This window comes from Epinephelus moara, chromosome 3 (genome assembly GCF_006386435.1).
Source record: "Epinephelus moara isolate mb chromosome 3, YSFRI_EMoa_1.0, whole genome shotgun sequence".
Classification (NCBI taxonomy): Eukaryota; Metazoa; Chordata; class Actinopteri; order Perciformes; family Serranidae; genus Epinephelus; species Epinephelus moara.
In genome coordinates this window covers 34,515,186-34,534,142 of record NC_065508.1, presented here as the reverse complement: position 1 = coordinate 34,534,142, position 18,957 = coordinate 34,515,186, and the positions used below count along the sequence as shown (strand labels likewise).

At 40.2% G+C, this 18,957-nt stretch overlaps 1 protein-coding gene across 2 annotated transcripts in view; it reads right to left on the bottom strand.

Annotated features, from left to right (window-relative positions):
* cblb (Cbl proto-oncogene B, E3 ubiquitin protein ligase) overlaps positions 1 to 18,957 on the bottom strand; it is a 76,098-nt gene that overhangs the window by 34,768 nt on the left and 22,373 nt on the right. For both annotated transcript variants that reach the window (XM_050040898.1, XM_050040899.1), the window contains exons 4-6: positions 16,128 to 16,274; positions 7,192 to 7,348; positions 2,274 to 2,395 (exon numbers count right to left, since the gene is read on the bottom strand). In XM_050040898.1, the coding sequence (XP_049896855.1) occupies positions 2,274 to 2,395; positions 7,192 to 7,348; positions 16,128 to 16,274 (426 nt within the window). The remainder of the gene's footprint in view (positions 1 to 2,273; positions 2,396 to 7,191; positions 7,349 to 16,127; positions 16,275 to 18,957) is intronic.

The following is an 18,957-nucleotide window of genomic DNA, read 5'->3' as shown; positions in this document are numbered from 1 at the left end:
TATTATTGCAAAATTTGTTTTCCAAAAAGGTTGAGTAAACTCTATTATAAAATGACTTACTGCGTTTTTACATAGCATCTGACTTTCTTTTTAATGTTCTCACAGTTTTTCACTTTTCTTTCATAATTCTGCTGTTGTTTAAACTGATGCAGGCCAGCTGGAGTTCCTTCACTGATTCTTGCTGTGTTTAGGGACCATATACGTGCACACTGCTGCTATCATAAGCTTTAAAACAAAAATGTGACATGTTTTATGAATATATATGACAGTAATAAGTAGCTTAGGGAAGGTTTTTCAGACTGCGGCTCAGAGGTGTGACAGCAAAGCATGACCTGTTTATGACACACATAATCCTAAATGCAAATTTGGTAAACTCAAAAACATTCTTTATTTCTGACTGATATTTGTTGCCTTTAAGCCAGTGCTCTAAGGCTATTTGCTACGGCAACCAAGGTTGTAAATATTCATGAGCATATGTGCAGACAGAGGAGATCAATGGTTTTATCCATGAAAACTGGATCCTGAGACAGACATTGACTTTGAGATCTGGCTGTGTGTCTGCACTAGATAACTAGAAAAGTGCACTCAGTAGAGCGCAGATATCCACCAGGCGGCGCTGATCGCGGCCTCACTAGACAATGCATGTGGTGCAGCAGCACCCGGTGGAACTATCCCTCTAGGCTCCCTAAAGTTGAAAACATACCAGCGACGTGGCTGTGCAGCGCATCATCTAATGCGTGTCAAGTGCCACCCCTAGCACACAATGGACGTGTTTCACTGCAGCTTGTCAACAGATGACCACACTAAATTATTACTACTTTTACTGAAAGATCTGTACGTCTAGCAGCTGCTGGTGTGGGGTTGTACGTCGAAAATAATACAGCCATATTTTGCAACGCTTGCCATTTGCCGCTGGTGTGTTTTGGTCTTTACAATCATAATGGCAGGTAAAATAACAGCAAGGGCAATTTTTTTCATCTTGTATCGTGCATAACTTTAGTGGATCATACAATACCAGATATGGAAATAATTCGCAGATGCTCCACTTTAACATGAGCACAAATTTGTCTATGGATGTCAGTTTTTAGCTATGATGAAGGCCACAGCCTGTCTTGAAACAGATGCTAGGGCTTCTTGTTTTGCGAAATGACACAATTTCTGCAAATGCTTTTTGCTACATGATTTTGTTGAGGGCGGCATGGTGGTGTGGTGGTTAGCACTGTCGCCTCATAGCAAGAGGGTTGCCGGTTCGATCGTGGGTGTGGGAGCCCATCTGTGTGGAGTTTACATGTTGTCAGCGTGGGTTCTCTCCGGGCACTCCAGCTTCCTTCCACAGTCCAAAGACATGCAGATTGGACTAGGTTAATTGATAACTCTAAATTGTCTGTAGGTGTGAATGGTTGTTTGTCTCTATGTGTCAGCCTCCAGCCCCCCTGTGACCCTCAAGAGGATGAAGTGGTTAGAAGATGAAGATTTTGTTGATTACTTGCGGCCCCTACCATCCATTTAAGAGGAGTGAGGAGTCAGCAGTCAATGACGATATAAAACAGATTTTTCAGCAATTGTGAATCACTGCAACCATGAAAGGTCCTTGAGCAGTTATACATGCGCACACAAAATACTGGGCAGATTGGTCCGGTAGTTTGCGAGGTTAGCTGCAGACAGACAGATACACACACTCACAGATGTACACACACACACACACACACACACACACGACCAAATGCATGATGCTCTTCAGGCTTTCACCTGGTGGAGATAACAACGGAGAAGCTGCAGGTGACCAGCAGAAGGGTTCAAATTACCCAAACAGTCCAAGTTTTTGACCATTAAACTGTGATCAAAATCACACATACGCATATACATACATGTGGACAGATGGACGAACAACCTGAAAACATATTGCTGGCCGTCACCGGCGTGAAGGCATAAAAAGTTAGTTTCAGAGAGATGCTTTAACCCTACTTACTTCCTCACTGCCACACAACTGGCCAATCAGTGTGAGGTGGGTGTAAACAATTATTGGTTTCATAAAGGTTGAAACATTCCTGTTACCGTTTAACTTATTATTATGTTATCTTATGCTTTCTATTGCTTTTCACAGTGTATCATATGTATGCCAATATGATTAACAGCATTCTAAATCAACTAAGAATATTTATTTTCTAACTTTAACTTTGCTTGCTGCTCATGTAGTCTTGATATGTAATGTCATAGAGAAATACTCTGACATCAAATATTAGGTAGCAAAAGTACACACATAGTTACCCTACCTGCCAGGCTTGTTGATGTACTTGTGCAGTCGGGCCTTGACTTCATCATATGTAAGGAAGGCCATGTAGCCAGGGTGTGTCACTGCCAGGAAATTCCAGTTCCTCAGAATTGATCCCCACGGCTGAAAAAGACCAGTCAAAGTTGTTTTAATGAAACAGATTAACATGTATAATTTTTTTTTCATATTATCAGCATGAAGTTACATTGAGTCAGTGTTTTGCCTCAAATAAATAGTAAATAGTAATATCATAGTATGTTGACTTGGCTGAATCTGAATTCTCTGGCTGTCATCAAGTTAGTAAGTAACAAACCAATTGAGGGAGAATGCAGAGCAGCTCAACAACTAGGAGTTTCAGGTTGAGCATACAACAGTCTCGCTTGAGGTTTAGACCATGCTAACTTGAATGGGGATAAAATAACTAATTTGGGTGACTCTTCTGGACTTTCCAAATGTTATCAGACCAAATTGGTCGAATTCTGATAGTGAAATAAATCATTTTGCCAGGGGTTTTATCCACTGTTTTACTGCCACAACAGTAGCGACGAAGTAGGCTACAGCGCAGCCTTTAATGTAAGCACAAGCTTACCTAACTTGGTTGTGACTGGCCAGTGAGCCCGCATGCGCTCATGCACACAACACTCCTAGTTATGTTATATTCCAATTAATTCCAGGACCCACAGTTTATCTTTTAAACACCTCGATGACAAAGCACACAGTCAAGAGAAAATAACAGTTCATCTGTTAATGGCTGGCTAGCTTAAATGTGTTTTTCCTGAATGACAACCACACTTGCTGCTAACTTTTAAATAAAAAAAAAATGAAAAATTCATCTAAAAAAATGAACATTGCCACCGACAGATGAGCTGTTTACATCCAATCTCTGAATTAAGACCAAAACACTGTGGGGCATTGTGTTTGGAGGTCTTCAGTGAGACTGCCAGTTGGCTCCAAGGTAGAGCCAAGTGCCACAACATTCACCTGCCTGTTAGCTGGAGCTCACCAGGCACAATGCTCTGTTGCCCTTACTGTGTAGCTGGATTGGCAGAGGAAAAAAACCTAATGGATACTGGAATTACTGGCCTTCGGGCTAAAATGGCAGTGGAGCCAAGCCCTGACCACTCTGTGAGTTTGTTGATTTGAGCTGTAAACTGGACAGTGGCCCGGCCCAAGGAGGCACGCGCAGCCAAATGTAAAAAAAAAAAAAAAAAAAACCTCCACTAACTACNAAAAAAAAAAAAAAAAAAAAAAAACCTCCACTAACTACTGAGTCTGACACAGAGTGGAAAGCAAAGCAAGTTAAAACATCCCTCTCACTCTGTCCTTAATGGTCAGATCACACATTTGTGTTATATGAGTTAAATCATTTTGTCAATTTTAATGAGAGCAGAAGCTGTCACATGACCTACAACTAGTTGACACACTGCATATATGTATGCACTTATGATGAATAATGTGGAGCCTCTGATCCTTGCTCTGCCTCTTAACAGGACTCCTAACCAGTGAATCAACCGGGGCAGGGACATGAGGTTGACCACAGCTGACTGCCTTGACTGCCACACAGGTTACACAGTCAGTCAGCAACTACATTTACTTTAATAGACTATTCTGCCCTATTACACACACTGACCACCCATGGGCTCAGGAAAAGTCAGCAATGAATCAGAATTTTAAGATTATTTCTAGCACAGATGAGCCCAGGTTCAGATATGACCACTCTGTACCACATTTGGTGCTGTCCAACTCTGTTATCATTTTGATATGCCATCTTTAGAAAAACTCTACAATATTTCTAATAAGGAGATAGGACCAGATCCAGGATAAGCAGTATTTGGAGTAGCACAGAGAGAGTTTACACTCAGGTGTACAGTCTGACACTGGCACGAAGGTTAGTGTTGATTCAATGGAAATCTGCCAAGCTGTCACTTCTCTCTAAATGGGTGGAAAGTATTATAGCACATCACTCAAGTGGCTAAGCTGAGATGTCTGCTGATTTTTGTGAAGTCTGGAAACCTTTCCTCAACCACTCTAAGCGTACACGCGGAACGATTTAGTCGCCTCTCCGGCAGTTCCACAAAATGTGTGGTAATTTATAATAATTTATGCTCTTTAAGTTATACCTTTTGCATTTATATTAAAAAATGGTAACATAAGACAACCTGGTGAGGTTGTCAAAACCTGGTCGAGGTTTCCAAATGGAAAAAGTGGACATTTACCTTTTTACACCAAAAGTAATGTATGTTTTTTAAACATGGGAAAACATGCTAAAAAAAAAAGGCAATAGACTCTGTTCCCATTGCCAAAAGACCAGAGCTATGTACACGGCTTTGCAGCAGATGAGTATGCCATTCTGTGTGTGTGTGTGTGTGTTTTACTGGTATTTCACATAAAACATCATGGATAAGCTGGAAAACAGGTTAGTAAACAGTGGCATGCAGCATGGAGGCCAGTGAAAATGTTGCGGTGGTTACTTCCTTATCTATTCAGTCTCTCTTTCAAACTCTGCTGACTAATTTGGAGCGATGTTGGAGTGCTGCTTGGACAGAGACAGACAGAACTTAGCTAAAATTAGCACGTCCACCCCTGTGTTGTACTTCCATCACTGCCAGTGGAGGTTGATGGGAGCTGGAGCCGATAAATACCCGTGACCTGGGAGTGAATGCTAGTTGTTAGTGTTTTTTTGTGTAGTGGAAAAAGGGCTATTGAGAAGCATGATCATCTGTGCATTTGTCTGTGCATACATTTCTACATCAGAGAAGGCACTGAGGCAAGCGTGGAGGAATAAAACGCCGGCTGCAATCCTAGCCACATGGATCTTCTCTACCAAGCATCCTGCTAACCAATATAGACGAATTCAGCAAGCGATTTGTGTATGCCGCCATCTTGCGGCGGCGCCATTGCTGCGGTGACATGTGTCAGTCATCAATTCATAATGCCGTCAGTGTGAACTTACTCTCTGGCCTCCGGTAACTGATGAAGGTATCTTAAATGAGTACCGATATTAATATCAATATTGATCGCCTTCAATATGATGTGATGGTCGTCTAAAAGGCGGTGTAAAATTTGCCCGACCCATCCGGAGCTCAGGTAATTTTGACCCACATTCAGAGACCTGTAATTGCCGTTTTTTTGGTCATCGGAGGCCAGGCGATCAATAAAATATTCCTGAATACCTAAAACAAAACACAAACACATGTTGTTGTTGTTTTTAGTCACGTAGCCTGTCCATAATGATTAAATGTCCCGCTGCTAGCTTGCTAACGTCAGCACACGTAACGTATGCTAACGTTATACTACACAGTGTTTAATGATACAGTCTATTATCTCCCTATTACTCTAATCTTTCCTGCTTATCGCTCAAACAAATGATTAATTTCTATATTAATATCGGTTCTCATTTAAGATACCTTCATCAGTTACCGGAGGCCACTGTCTAACATCATCAATCCAGCTATTCATGATGCTGTCAATGTAGAGTCAGTTCACAATGACAGCATAATGAATTGATGACTGACACATGTCACTGCAGCAATGGCGCCGCCGCCAGATGGCGGCATACACAAATCGCTCACCGAATTCGTCTATACAGGCATTAGACAATGAACCTCAGAGCCCGCATCAGTTTCCAACTGGATATCAGGAAGTGGAATATCCTTTGTTTCACTTAAACTTGCCTAAAACCTTAAACACTGGACAGCACCATTCAACCATTTACTCTTTTTTCTAAATACCAATCTTATAGAGAGAGGACTCTGACAGGAAACGGGAGGAGGCGTGTGCTTCATTGTGACTAATAAGTGGTGTGACAGTGGGAATATAAAATACTTTCTTGTTCCTGCTCACCTGATCTGGAGTTATTGTCAGCCGAATGCATCTTTTTACTAAAGGAATTTACACTGGTCATTATCACAGGGGTCTTCGCTCCACCATAAGCAAATACAGAGGCTGCCCTGTTGGATGTCTGCAAAGAACCACACAGACCAGTAATACTGATGCTGCGCTAAATGTTGCTGGAGACTTCGATCAGGCTAACCTTAGGAAGGTCATACCTAACTTCCATTATCCCATCAAAACTGAGGAATTGCTATTCTTACACCATAAACAGCATCCTGACATGAAACATGACTGCGTGGTATGGAGACAGCACCAAGTCCTTCAAGGCCTTTCAAAGAGTGGCTCGTTCAGAACTTAACTGAAGGATGTTTACACCAGGCACTGCAAGAATAAGGCCAGGAGAATCATTAAGGATCCGAACCAATTAAATAGCAGCCTTTTTTCCCCTGTTAAGGTCAGGAAGAAGATACTGGTTACCCAAGGCCAGCACTGAGAGGCTCAGGAAGAGCTTCTGCCCTCAGCCACTAGGATCCTAAATAAGGACACTGCCTTAGACTGCCTAAATCCAGCTAATAAAATATTTTTTTTTTCTTACTGTTAAATAGTCAGTGCCACATCTTTTATTCTTCATTAGAGGAGGTTATGATAAATCATCAGTGACATCGCATTTGATGGTTTGAGCTGCTTACTGAGTTACACCTGCAAGTGCATTGCTTGTTAGCACATGTAATGACAACACCACACTTTACGAGCATTCTGTTTTCTGTTTTCTGTCTGTCCTCTGGGTTCTCAGAAAAGATTATTACTCTGGTATGAAAAAGCTCCAATTTTCATGATACATTATAAATAAAATGCCATGCCTATTATTATCTTGAAGGGTGTCATTTCTGGCAGTAATTTGACAGCATGTCTGGCTTCAAAGGGAGACTGAAAAATGCAATCCGCACATTCCACGCAAAGAGGACATGTGTAAAAAGAACACAACAAGCTAAAGGCACTACATGCAAACACCACAACCAAACCAGCAGTAAAGTGCTATGCACCATGTGTGTCAAAATCATTTTAGTAGTTTTATGTTGACTGACCTGGAAGAGGCGTGTGAAAATGTCGAACTCAAACACAGAGATGTAGTCGTTGCAGGTGAGGTCGATGGTGGATTTGAGAGCCATGGCCTCCAGGCCTGAGCTGATGGGATGCACTTCGTGAAGGCACTGTCGGAATACTTTCCACGGCACTATTGTCCTGCAAGAGAGTGACAAGTCGAATCATAAAAGTGAAAGCACCAGGGATTCACCAATTGTCACATTCAGGGCCAGTACTAATACCAATGCTTAAATTATTTTGGCTAATATCCAATACCAATGTTTTACTGTTGTTGTTGTTGTTGTTGTTGATATTGTTTTTGTTTTTATTTATTCCCCTTTTTAGTGCCGGGGAAACAAAGAAATCTTAATTTACTGCTGCACAATACTCACTTTAATTGAACACATCATAATGTATCTCAATGCAACCTCTGTTAGCTTAGCCACTGAGTGCTAACAGCAAACAATAACTAGCTCGCCTCCTGCCGCTTTCAACACATATATGTATTTCATAATGTAGCATTATCAAGGAATAAACAGGATATGTCCCCATCAATAGTGGGTTTGCTGCATCCTTTTGTCACAAAAGTGTAGCGGGAAAGATCTCTGTTCGTCCCAAACATGTTTTCTATTGTCCCAGGGTTGCCGGGATACCATTAGTCCCAAGCCCTACTTTTTAGCCTGTGCAAAAATTGATGTGACACAACAGAAAAACATCGGCCATTGCACCTGCGTCACCTTATTTGCTGGTAGGCCAATGGCAGCCAACAAGGCAGAATTCAGCCGATAATGATGTTTGGCCAATAAGTCGGTACACCCCTAGAAGATACAGCAACTTGTGTGACTAAAAAATATTTAATCAAACAACACATCTTTACTGATATAAATATACATTTGACAAACAGAGTGGAAGAGATTCTGTAGAACAAAAACTGCATGATAAGGAATGCAAATCCACAGCTGATCTGAAGATCTCACAGATATGGTGAAATGTTTGTTCTACTACTGATACAGCTTTTTTGGCTTTAGATTAGATAAAACAATGAAAAGAAAAACACACATTCTCTAGAGTTTTATGTTAAAGTGATATTCCAGTCTGGTGGTACAAACTGAGGAGGAATGAAGTGTCTCAACCACAACTGACAGAAAGTTGCTGTGGGAAATTAAAGTATCTGCTGGTTATGCCAAATGCCAAATTACCAAATGTATGTAGTGACTGATCTGCAACCTCAGCTGCAAAACACAACTAGTTTATCTCACACCATTTTATCTTCCTTCCTGACAAAGTTTAAAAACTTCCATTGCAGCAACAGAACAAAACTGAAGAACACTGTTACTGGGCAGCAACACAGACTCATTCAATTAGAAAACGGCACCTGCAGAGAGATTAGTGTATACTGTAGCACTAAACAAAGCCTTCCTGGAAAAAGCAACATGTTTTGTACATAAGCGAGGAATGGGATGGTCACAGGTCTGTTACATCTGTTCCCCAGCTAGTGCTAAACCTAAACCCCATACACAGCATGTTATTAATGCTGTTGTTTTCATTTTATGATTTTATCTCAAGAGGCTGCACCATATCGAGATGGAGATAATACAGAGAAAACTCTTGCACCAAATACTTCTATTCTATTATTCATTGCATTACAATGAGAAAAAAAGACATATATTATTATTTATTATTGAATGTATAAAATAAAAAAATGAAAGGTGTATTTTGTCGCCATATCAGCCAACTGATGTGATCTCCATAGCTCAGTTATTGCACTGACACGATGACAAATGTGGCTCTGCAGCAAAAATATAAATGTGTGTTTCCACTGAAGGTGAAACCCTGAATCTCCACAAGGCCGACCGAAATGAGGAGTGGCAGCTCCATTATGAGGACATTTACAGAGGCTCAAGAGAAATGTCTTTTGGTGAACATTTCCTCCTTGCTCATCCCACCCAGTGTTTGAGCGCCAGGCTTTTAATTTTACCGTTCAGCCACAAGCATTCGAGTGTGGAGACGTGTCTTAGCTGAAAGCCCTCCTGCTATTCTTATGATTGTCTTCCTTATTTTAAATACAAAATATAGATGAACACATTAACAATAGGCCTGTCACGATAACTTTGCTGGATAATATATTGTCCTAGAAATAATTGCAATAACAATATTACTGTCATTTTGAGACCATTTTATGCCACTGACATAATAATAATATAATTACAAGTACACCCTTTCAAAGAGCAATGACACTTTAATTTTTAAAAATACTCAGACATAAGAAATGGAACATGTTTAAAAAAGTAATTAACACCTGTTAATATATACAAGAAAGTACATATACTATAAAATTATAGTGTCTTCACAGAAGTAGCTCAAGATTACTTTATTTGAGATTTGATACAAAAGTTGACCACCAAAAACAAAACATTGTGATGCCTCTTGCAACTAAAAGCCAAACTTAGCGAAGCTCCGGGACCATCACAGTTGCTTCCATAATCCAGCCAGTGTGCTGCAGTCCGCTCCCAGGGATGGTCAGCCTGGGGAACAGGGCAGTTTGCTGGTGGACTTAGAGAGTGGATGATTTGTTAGGTGTAAAATTACAAACAATGGACTTTTCAGCCCATTGCCGGGGGTGGCAAGCTACAACTATCAGGACTGCCTCTTTCACCTCTGAAGTGTAGATGCAGGCTACCAGTAAGATACACTGTGTCGTCTTTTAAGTGTTGTTTTAATTTTGACCAGATTCACATTAAGTAGGCAGGGTGGAGGAAAAATTTTAAAAAAGGCAGAATTGCTGTGCCCAAAATGGTCCTGAAAATGTTTATTCTGGCATCATTTCGCTAAAATATTGGTGGTATTTTTATGTTAACAAACCTGCTTGTAAACACAACGGGCGATATCAATGTCAGTAAAATGATCGAGCTCATGTCCATATATCATACAATAAATCGATAATGTAATTATTGTGACAAACCTAATAAACACTTAGTGGCTCCTTACATCCATCAGATCATTGTTAAATGTGATTATAATATTGTTGTGTTGTTGCTGCAACACAATATACAACTAGGGCTGGATATCAAATAAAAATAAAAATAAATAAAAATATTTCAGTCTGTATGAAACGAAAGAGTCACGAACCAAAAGTTATTATCAAATGCTTTGTCAGAAATGTTCTTGTGTGGCTGCTGGGTTGAGATTATCCCCGTTTGTGCCTCTAGTGTTTTACCATTACATTCAAGTTAAATAACTAAGCATCTGATTTTCGGTAAATCATTACCTGTCCATCTCTGACATACCAAAAGGTTCAGGCCTAGTCCACACAAACATGAATATTTTTGAAAACTGGGTTTTCCCTTATTCGTTCTGTCCACACAACCACTGTTATAAAACAATATCTGTCCAAATAAAAATGCAAAGCTCGATTGAAGGGCTGTAAAGAGCGTGCCAAACCAACACACAGCAATACACAGTAATGATAACGCTAAAGCTACATGAAGAAGAAGAAGAAGAGATTGTCGGCCAATCAGAAGTCTAACAAAAGCTATGACTAGAATACTACCTGGAGCAGTGACCTCTGTAGCGCATTCTGACACCTTTGTATAGTAGAAGAGTTACCGTACATTTATGTGTAAACATGTAAAAAGTCCTGTTAGCGCTGTTAGAACCAGCATTATTTTGGCCATGCCCACCATCGCACAAAATGACACCTCATTTGTGACGCCTCACAAAGGAGATAACACTTTGACATCACAATCCAAAAACTCTGTTCTCCCTGTCTCTGCATCAATACTGAAAATAGAGTTTCTGAACATATTTACCCTGGATAGAGTTTTCAGTGACCTGAAATGCAGTCTGCATGTGAACAAAAGGCCAAAATGAACAGAAAAGGCGACAAAGAACCTTGCACATATGGACAAGACCTCATTTAACAAAACTTACACTACACTGAAGATATTTTCAGAACCCTCGAAAAAGAGCAAGGACATGTGATAAAGTGATATTTCCTGCTAACTAGACAGGAAATACAGTCTTAACTCAAGAAACAAATTAAAAATATTTCTCAAAGTAAGGCATCACAACAAATGTGTCAGTATCACTACTGAAATTAAATTGTTGTATTCAAAACAGTATGAGATGATGTCAAATGATTCCCAGCCGTATGTGCAACACAATGAACAGCGACATTTGATTTTAGAATCATAACATAACAGCCAATCCTGTAATAAGGCAAAGATGGTACAGTATATTATGAAATGGACAGCTGGAGTTTAGAAATCAATCAAAGACTGTGTGCTACAAGGCCAGCCAATTGCATTGTGCTGCCATGATGATGACAGAAATAAACCAAATTGGACACAAGCTGGCGACATCACAGCAGCTCCTGAGCTACCAGCTGGAAGAGCTTTTAGTACGAACACACAGTCGGAGTTAGAGGAGAGGAAAATGAGCAGAGAGAGGGAGGGAGGGAGACAGAAGGGAAAAGAGACACTACAAGGACAGTGAAAGAGTAATGAGAGCGAATACGGCACACTTGAATGCTTCATGACAGCAGAATGCCTTTTGATAGTAATCAATGCCTTTAAACAACAACAAAAAAAGCAGCGCAGTGCTGACGGGAACAGCCCTCACAAACTCAACGCTTGGCCGACCACAACTTTAATATCAACTCGCCTGTATGCATTAGCCTCACATACACACTGCTGTGTCTGACACCACCTTACTGGAACACGAACACACACACACACAGAATAAAGTGATTAATTATGCTGCTGTATTAAGAATGGTGTATGCAAACCGTACTTCAAGAGGAAGCTAGTTATCCTGCACATATGAACAGTGTTTTGTAACATTAAGATATTTTACACATAGAGTTATTTGATTACAAAGAGCTCATGTGATGTACAGTAGGTAATATAGTTAGCTCATTTGCTGAACCTGACTATGCTGAATCTGGGACAACTTTGATTAAATGATTCAGTATGACCTTGACTAGGTGTAATTTATGGTGAGGGAAACTCCTTTAGCAAGTTCTTGCAGGGTGTGGGTCTCCCAGCAGTCCTCTCACAGTATTGATGATGAGCCTCCATCCTCTCCCCCTAACCACGGGAAGCTGAGGTTTGTAACAATCTATAATAGATTAGTCTTTGGAGTGGCTGCAAACACAGTGGACACCTAAACTGCAGTGAGGAACACATAGTCTCAGGTGGGATTTTTGTCTCAATTCACTCTTCTGCCAAGGATTTGACAAATAAAATAATACACACATGTACATATAACATGCAAGGTTTTATTTTGTGTTTCTAGAGGTACATGTTTTTATGGACACATAAGAAATTGTCAATATGTCATATTTCTCAAAGGGAGTTTGGCATAATATTTTCTACCAGGAGCAGGATTGGAAATAATCTTCAAAGAAATCTAGTGGGTCCTATAAACAGTGACCCTGAAAGATCCCTAGTTCAGTCAGGACCACTTTAGTCAAAGAAAACTTTATTTCCATTTGCAGTATTATACTTGGTGGTATGGCTCTGTTCTGGGGCCTCTCTGCCTTTCCTAGGCCTACACAGAAAGCTTAGGGCGGAGAGAGCACACCCCTTCCACACGCAAAAAGGGAACGCCTGAGGAAGAAAGAGCAAACCTCCCTGCCCTTCCATGTGCAGCAGCAAAGACCCTCGGGGAACAGTACAGAGCCAGTATCAATGACAAACAGAAATGACATTGATACGTAAGTCACACACAAAATGAAAAGAAGGAGCTGGGGTGGAGGTAGGTTGCAAAGCAGCTTACAGAGGAAGCAGCAACAGTAGGCAGGGTTCTTCGGAACATTCTGAAGCAGTATTATAAAGAGGAAAGCATTTCGTATTGTAAACAGCGGTGTGTTGGGTGAGTACCAGACAACTTGGCAGCAAGGATCACTAGGAGCAGAAAATCAAGAATTTCCTCCACTCTCACTTCAAAGAAATCCCTATTAAAATACCAACTGCTATTGAAACAGCAGAATATTATGACTTCAGTTTGTCTTCACCTAACAAGTGAAACTATTGAGACTTTGTCACATGCAATACTGACCTGTTGCAGTCCATGGAAGTCAGCAGTACATAGGATAATACATTCACCAGTATCAGTATCCTTGATACTACTGCAACATCACAACTAATAGGTGTACTATACAGCAACTGCTCCTTTCTCAGCACTACACCTACATATACTTTTTACAGTATGACACAAATAAGAAAGCTCTCATTTTGTGTTCTTGTGGTTTATTTGTTTGTTTTCAATCACCCATTTAGCCTAATTGCCTGCATTTGGTTTTCTGTAGATAACGGACACATTTAGAGAAAAATAAAGCTTTTTAGTTTACTCCCTGTAATCTAAATTTAACTGTTTACTGGGTATACCAATATTCTGAAATCATTTAGGCAATACAGAAAGTGTTCCTCTACTTAGGGAATTCAGTAAATTAATATGGGACTCTTCCTTCATTAAATGAGACCTCTCTCTCCTACCCTGTAAAATGCTTCTTTTGGGGTTAGTTGTGGGCTAAATGCTGTTTGATAGTGCCATTATTACTCAAAGAACTACTGAAACCTTTAAATGACTCCTAACTTCTACTTAAAGTATAATTAGGGGTTCTTTAAAGCATCTTGAGCTTCCAAACACAACAAAGAGGCACTTCTGAGCTTTCAGTTTATCAATTAAAAAACACTGATGGAGCAGTTCAAACAAGAGCCTGAAACAGCACTGATAGCCTAGGCTTCTAAAACCCACAATTGTTGTCTTAACAGGAAATAAAAACAAACAAATCTGACTTCTGAGCCTGGCGGAAGTCTTATGAAAAAATATACTCTTCCTATCATATACATCCAAAATCAGAGCTGCACTAAGAAGAGGGCTCTAAACCCCCTGATACAGACAATGTAAGGTTGTCTTTTTTTTTTTTTTTGCAGATAAAGTGTCATGTATGGTTACTGGTAAGGCACACAGGAAGTGGTGAATCGAAACTTAAGCTATGTTCACATGAAACGATATTCAAAGTCATCAGATCGGTGAAGTGTTGACAACAGACAACATTCTGTCTTGTAATCAGGAGTCTTGAGTCATTGTGGTTATTCACATGTATCCAGCAACAGGTCACTTACTACAGGATCTTTCAACAGGAGGAATCCCAGATGACTATGTCATGTGATGCATGGGTCGAACCACAACCCAGGGTCATTGGGGTGTGCTTACTAGCAAAATATTAAAGTCTGAAAGTGACAAAACAGCATTCTGGTTAAGTTATTAGACTAACAACTTAAAGAAACATTGTGTGCAATAGTCCACCTTCCACCCTCCTCCCCCCCCTCTCCTCTCTTTGTCACTTTCTCTCTCTCTCCCTCTAAAACACACACACACCTTGAAAAGTGCCGCAGCAGTGCTTGTCTCTGTCCTCAACCCTTGTTGTGTGCTCTCACTGGCTGTAGCTCGCCGGCACAGTCCAGATATTAAGCATGCTAGATATCTGAGGAGCCTCTGCGATGCACTTACGAACCCCTCAGCTCATGTCTTTGAATAGTTCAAACATGGCACATAAACGTCGATTTGTAAGTGCCAAGCCAACATTGATTTGTCTCTGATCTGAGGCTTTTGTCAAAGAGCTCCAAAGCACTGTCAGCAAGGGGAAAATCAGGGCTAAAGGCCTTGACACACCAAGCTGACAGTCGGCCATTGGTCAATTAAAGGCCATCTGTGAGAGTCTGTTGCCCTAGTTTTTGCTGTGTGTCTTGTGCCATTGGCCCTTGTGAACTTTATTTCCAGCCAATTCTGCATGTTGAATCAGCGTTGAAAGCCCGAGCCCATCAGTGAATGAAGTCACTCTGACTGGCAGTTTGGCTCACCACACAAAAAGAGAAATGGAAGTGAAGAAAGTAAAGAAAGAGGCAAGGTCAGGAAGGAGTGAGATCAAAACAAACTTGTTACACAAGGTCAGATTATTTCTTTTAGCCATGAGCTCTTTAGCAGAAACATTTCGTGATGGTTTCTGTTATTGTTCACTGGCGCACAGTTAAATGTGCTTTGTTCTTTTAAGATTGGTGTTAATGTGCTAACTGGCTAACTACCATCGTGGCAGTCTTCCGATTTCCCTTTTTGAATGACAATTACTGACTGCTACAGTCTGCTGGTGTGGAGAGTTACTTCCTCTCACGCAGAATGTATGTGCTGGTTGGCTGTCAGTTGTAGTCTTTGTGGTGTGTTCATGTGCAACTTTTTGCCGAGACACAGGCAACATGAGGCAATGCAACAGTAAGCTTTCATCATTGCTAGTTTTTTTAAGTCAGTTTGGGCCGTCTGGGCCTTAAAGTCATGTAATGTGAACTAGGCATTAGCGAGATCTGGCTGCCTTTACCTACAAATCGCAAAAAAAAAAGTATTTTCTCATTTAAGGAAGGCAAAATGTGAAGCTGCCAAATACAGCTGTAAACCAAAAATACTGTTTTTGGACTGATAAAGCTTAGCAAAAGGTGACAACATACAGACAATGTAAACTAGGAGAGCTTGGGTTGGCACACGTTAGCGCATGAGAGAGGTAATGACCTTGTCTCTGCTGTGCATGTTAGTAAAACAAAGATGGTCAAACACAGCAGTTGCCCTCTGCTCTCTGCATGCGTGCGTGCGTGCGTGCATGTGTGATCAGTGCTCAGTGTGACAGTCTGTCACACCTTTCTTGGAGGAGCTCCAACATCAGAGCATCTCTTCCTCATGTCATTATATTGAGAAACAGAAAGCACATGTTTGAGCCATCAGGAAAGTGATAGTATCCTGGAGATGAAAAAACAGGAAACATCCACACACTGACATCATTTAGATCCTGATGGCAGCTTCTCTTTATCACATAATTCAATCTTCCACAAAGGGGAGTGTCAACTCAGAGCAGCAAAAGAAGAGGCCAAAACAAGGTGAAGCTTACTTTTCTCCAAAAAATTTCCTCCAGAAGTCAGCGGCATCAGCTTTGGTGATCCTGAAAGTGTCCCCCTGGAACTGTCCTCCGGGAAAGATGGCTTTGATTTCAGCCAGCATGTGGCTGAAGATCAGAGACAGCTTGGTCAGGTTCCTCCTGCAGAGAAGAGGCCAGAACAGAGAGGAAACACTTACTACAATTATAGCTTCAAATGCTTGACACCATATGGAAATTATTTGACCATCAGAATTCTTGACATGTTTGCAAATTTGGTTGACTGCAGATTTACTGGTACTAGAACACAGAAACTACCCTTTCTGACACTGTCTCAGACCAATATACAATACTTCAAAGTACAGTGATGATTTACAAAAGTAAATCCAAACAAAAATGTCTCACAAAATATAAAAAAAGAAGCCTTAATAAAATAAAAGTAAATTGTTGGTTATCTGTGTTATATCATGCATCTATATCACATCCATCTGTCACATGATAAATTAAACTGAATATGAAAAACTGTCCGTGTGTTTTCTCACTCAGGAAGTGTTGTATATGACACATGATGTGAGAAAGGTCACACTTTTGACATTCAGAGATAATTCTGTGATTAATTCAAAACCAAAGCCAAGTCATGTCATTTTCCAGCCTGCAAAGTTGATTCTGCAACTTCCAGATCTAAAATGTCACAGTCACAGCAGGACTCAGTTCAATCAACTTGGTGTTGCTTGTTTCAAACTATCTTTGACTGTAATTACTCCTTGTTAGCTGTCACATGAGCCAAAATGTTTGATTGCAGTTGTCGTGTTAAGGGGAAGTCAAGTTCACTTAATTTCTACCCTTGTACAAAAACAATCCAGTCTGTGTGGGCGTGTACCATTGCTTCTGAAAGCCAGAAAACATACTATAACCCTTTAAATGTGATTTAGGATGTAAGATCTCGCATTGCAGCGAATAACCTGCTGACTTTGTTAACTCAAAGGACCTTTAAGGAGTTCTTGCACCCATAAGTGGTTACATCTATTAAGCGACTACTGCATACAGGGCACAGTACTGTAGACTACACAGTATTTGCTTTAATGTGGTATTTAAACAAATGCTTTACAAAAACACACCTGTACCTTGTCATTGATACACATGATTATTATTATCATTACTATTATTATTATTAAACAAGTATAACTTGTAGTCACAAATCTAACATTATAGTAGATTGCATTGTATTATCGCATCTTATATTATTACTACTACACTGAATCACAGGATAATAATAATCATTACTGTACATGCATTATCATGTATTTATCTATTTCCATGGCATATATATGTAACACTTATGTAATAGTACAGTGTGTATATCACATATACTGCACATATATGCAACCTAATATATTTACAATACATTTTTATATATATTATCTTTATTATTCATACCTATATTTATAAATGTTATAACATAGTCTAAAGTATTGTAATGTATATAATGTATATTGTTTTTGAAAGCTCCAAATTCTTTGAATTCTGATTTTTACTTTGATCTATTATTCAAATAGTTCATCTGTTTTATTAGCTTTTGGTCTCTTTGCTGCTGTCATGTGTTTTTTCTTCAGGAATCAATACAGTATCATATGTTATCTTAATGTTAGGTTTATTTATAGAGCACATTTAAAAAATATAAATGTCCCTTTTGTGTGAGGGGCAATGGTGCAGGACACACTGCACATACGGCCTAACTTTGAGTGACAGCTGACTGCTGGTTTGGTGTGTCAGGGCCTTTACACTACATGCCACGTTTACCTATTCACACACACATGCATACACTGGTGGCTGAGGCTACCATACAAGGTGGCATCTGCTCATCAGTTAAACATTAGCACGCACTCACACACAGATGGCACAGCCACTGGGGGCAATTTGGGGTTCAGTATCTTGACCAAGGATACTGACCAAGGGAAAGCCCGCCCATCTTCTGATTAGTGGACGGCTGCTCTACTCCTGAGCCCAGGCTGTCCCAAATTTGAGAAAATGTTTTATCTTTGACCACCAAATTCTAATCAGTTAATCCCTGAGTCCAAATGGACGTTTGTGCCACATCAAAGAAGTTTTCCTCAGGGTATTCTTAACGTATCACATTCTTGAGAATGGGACAGACAGACAGACAAAGAACCAGAAAACTTAATCCCTTCAGCTGCAGCTGTTGCCAGTGCGGAGGTAAAACAATGACTACTAAGTTTACACTGCTGGAGCAGGATCATCTGTAAAGGAAATACAGCTATGAAGTAACATTAAACTGGCAGCGGTAGAGTCTTCATCAAATATTTCACTTCATAATTTGGTGTTTTTCATTCCATTTCCATTCCATCTTTATAATATACAAACATGAATTTGCATTTAAATTACATTAGTAAAACTGAGTTGAGTACTGCCGTAGAAGGAGAGATAATTAAAGCCTTGAATTTTCAGAAGTGTAGTTTACTGTTGAAATTACAGCTGAATTGGCTGCGATATGGATAGTGGAGTTTAAGCTTACAGCCACATTTAAATGAGCAATTCCTAAATCCTCAAGGAAGGATGGAAGGACACTCCAGGAGGGTTTTTTTTTTTTAGCTTATTCTTTGTGAAGTGTTGGTGACTCCCATCTCCCTCTCCTCTGGGACGGGGATTTGTCTAGCTGTGAGATTAGACTGTAGGCTCGTAAACACTCCCTGGTAACACTCAGGCACACACACAAGACAGGGTGACTTTGCCCAAGGTGTGAGTGTGTGGGACAAAGACAGCACACTGGCTGTGGGGTGCTGATAACAAGCTTTGTGTGTGTGTGTGTGTGTGTGTGTGTGTGTGT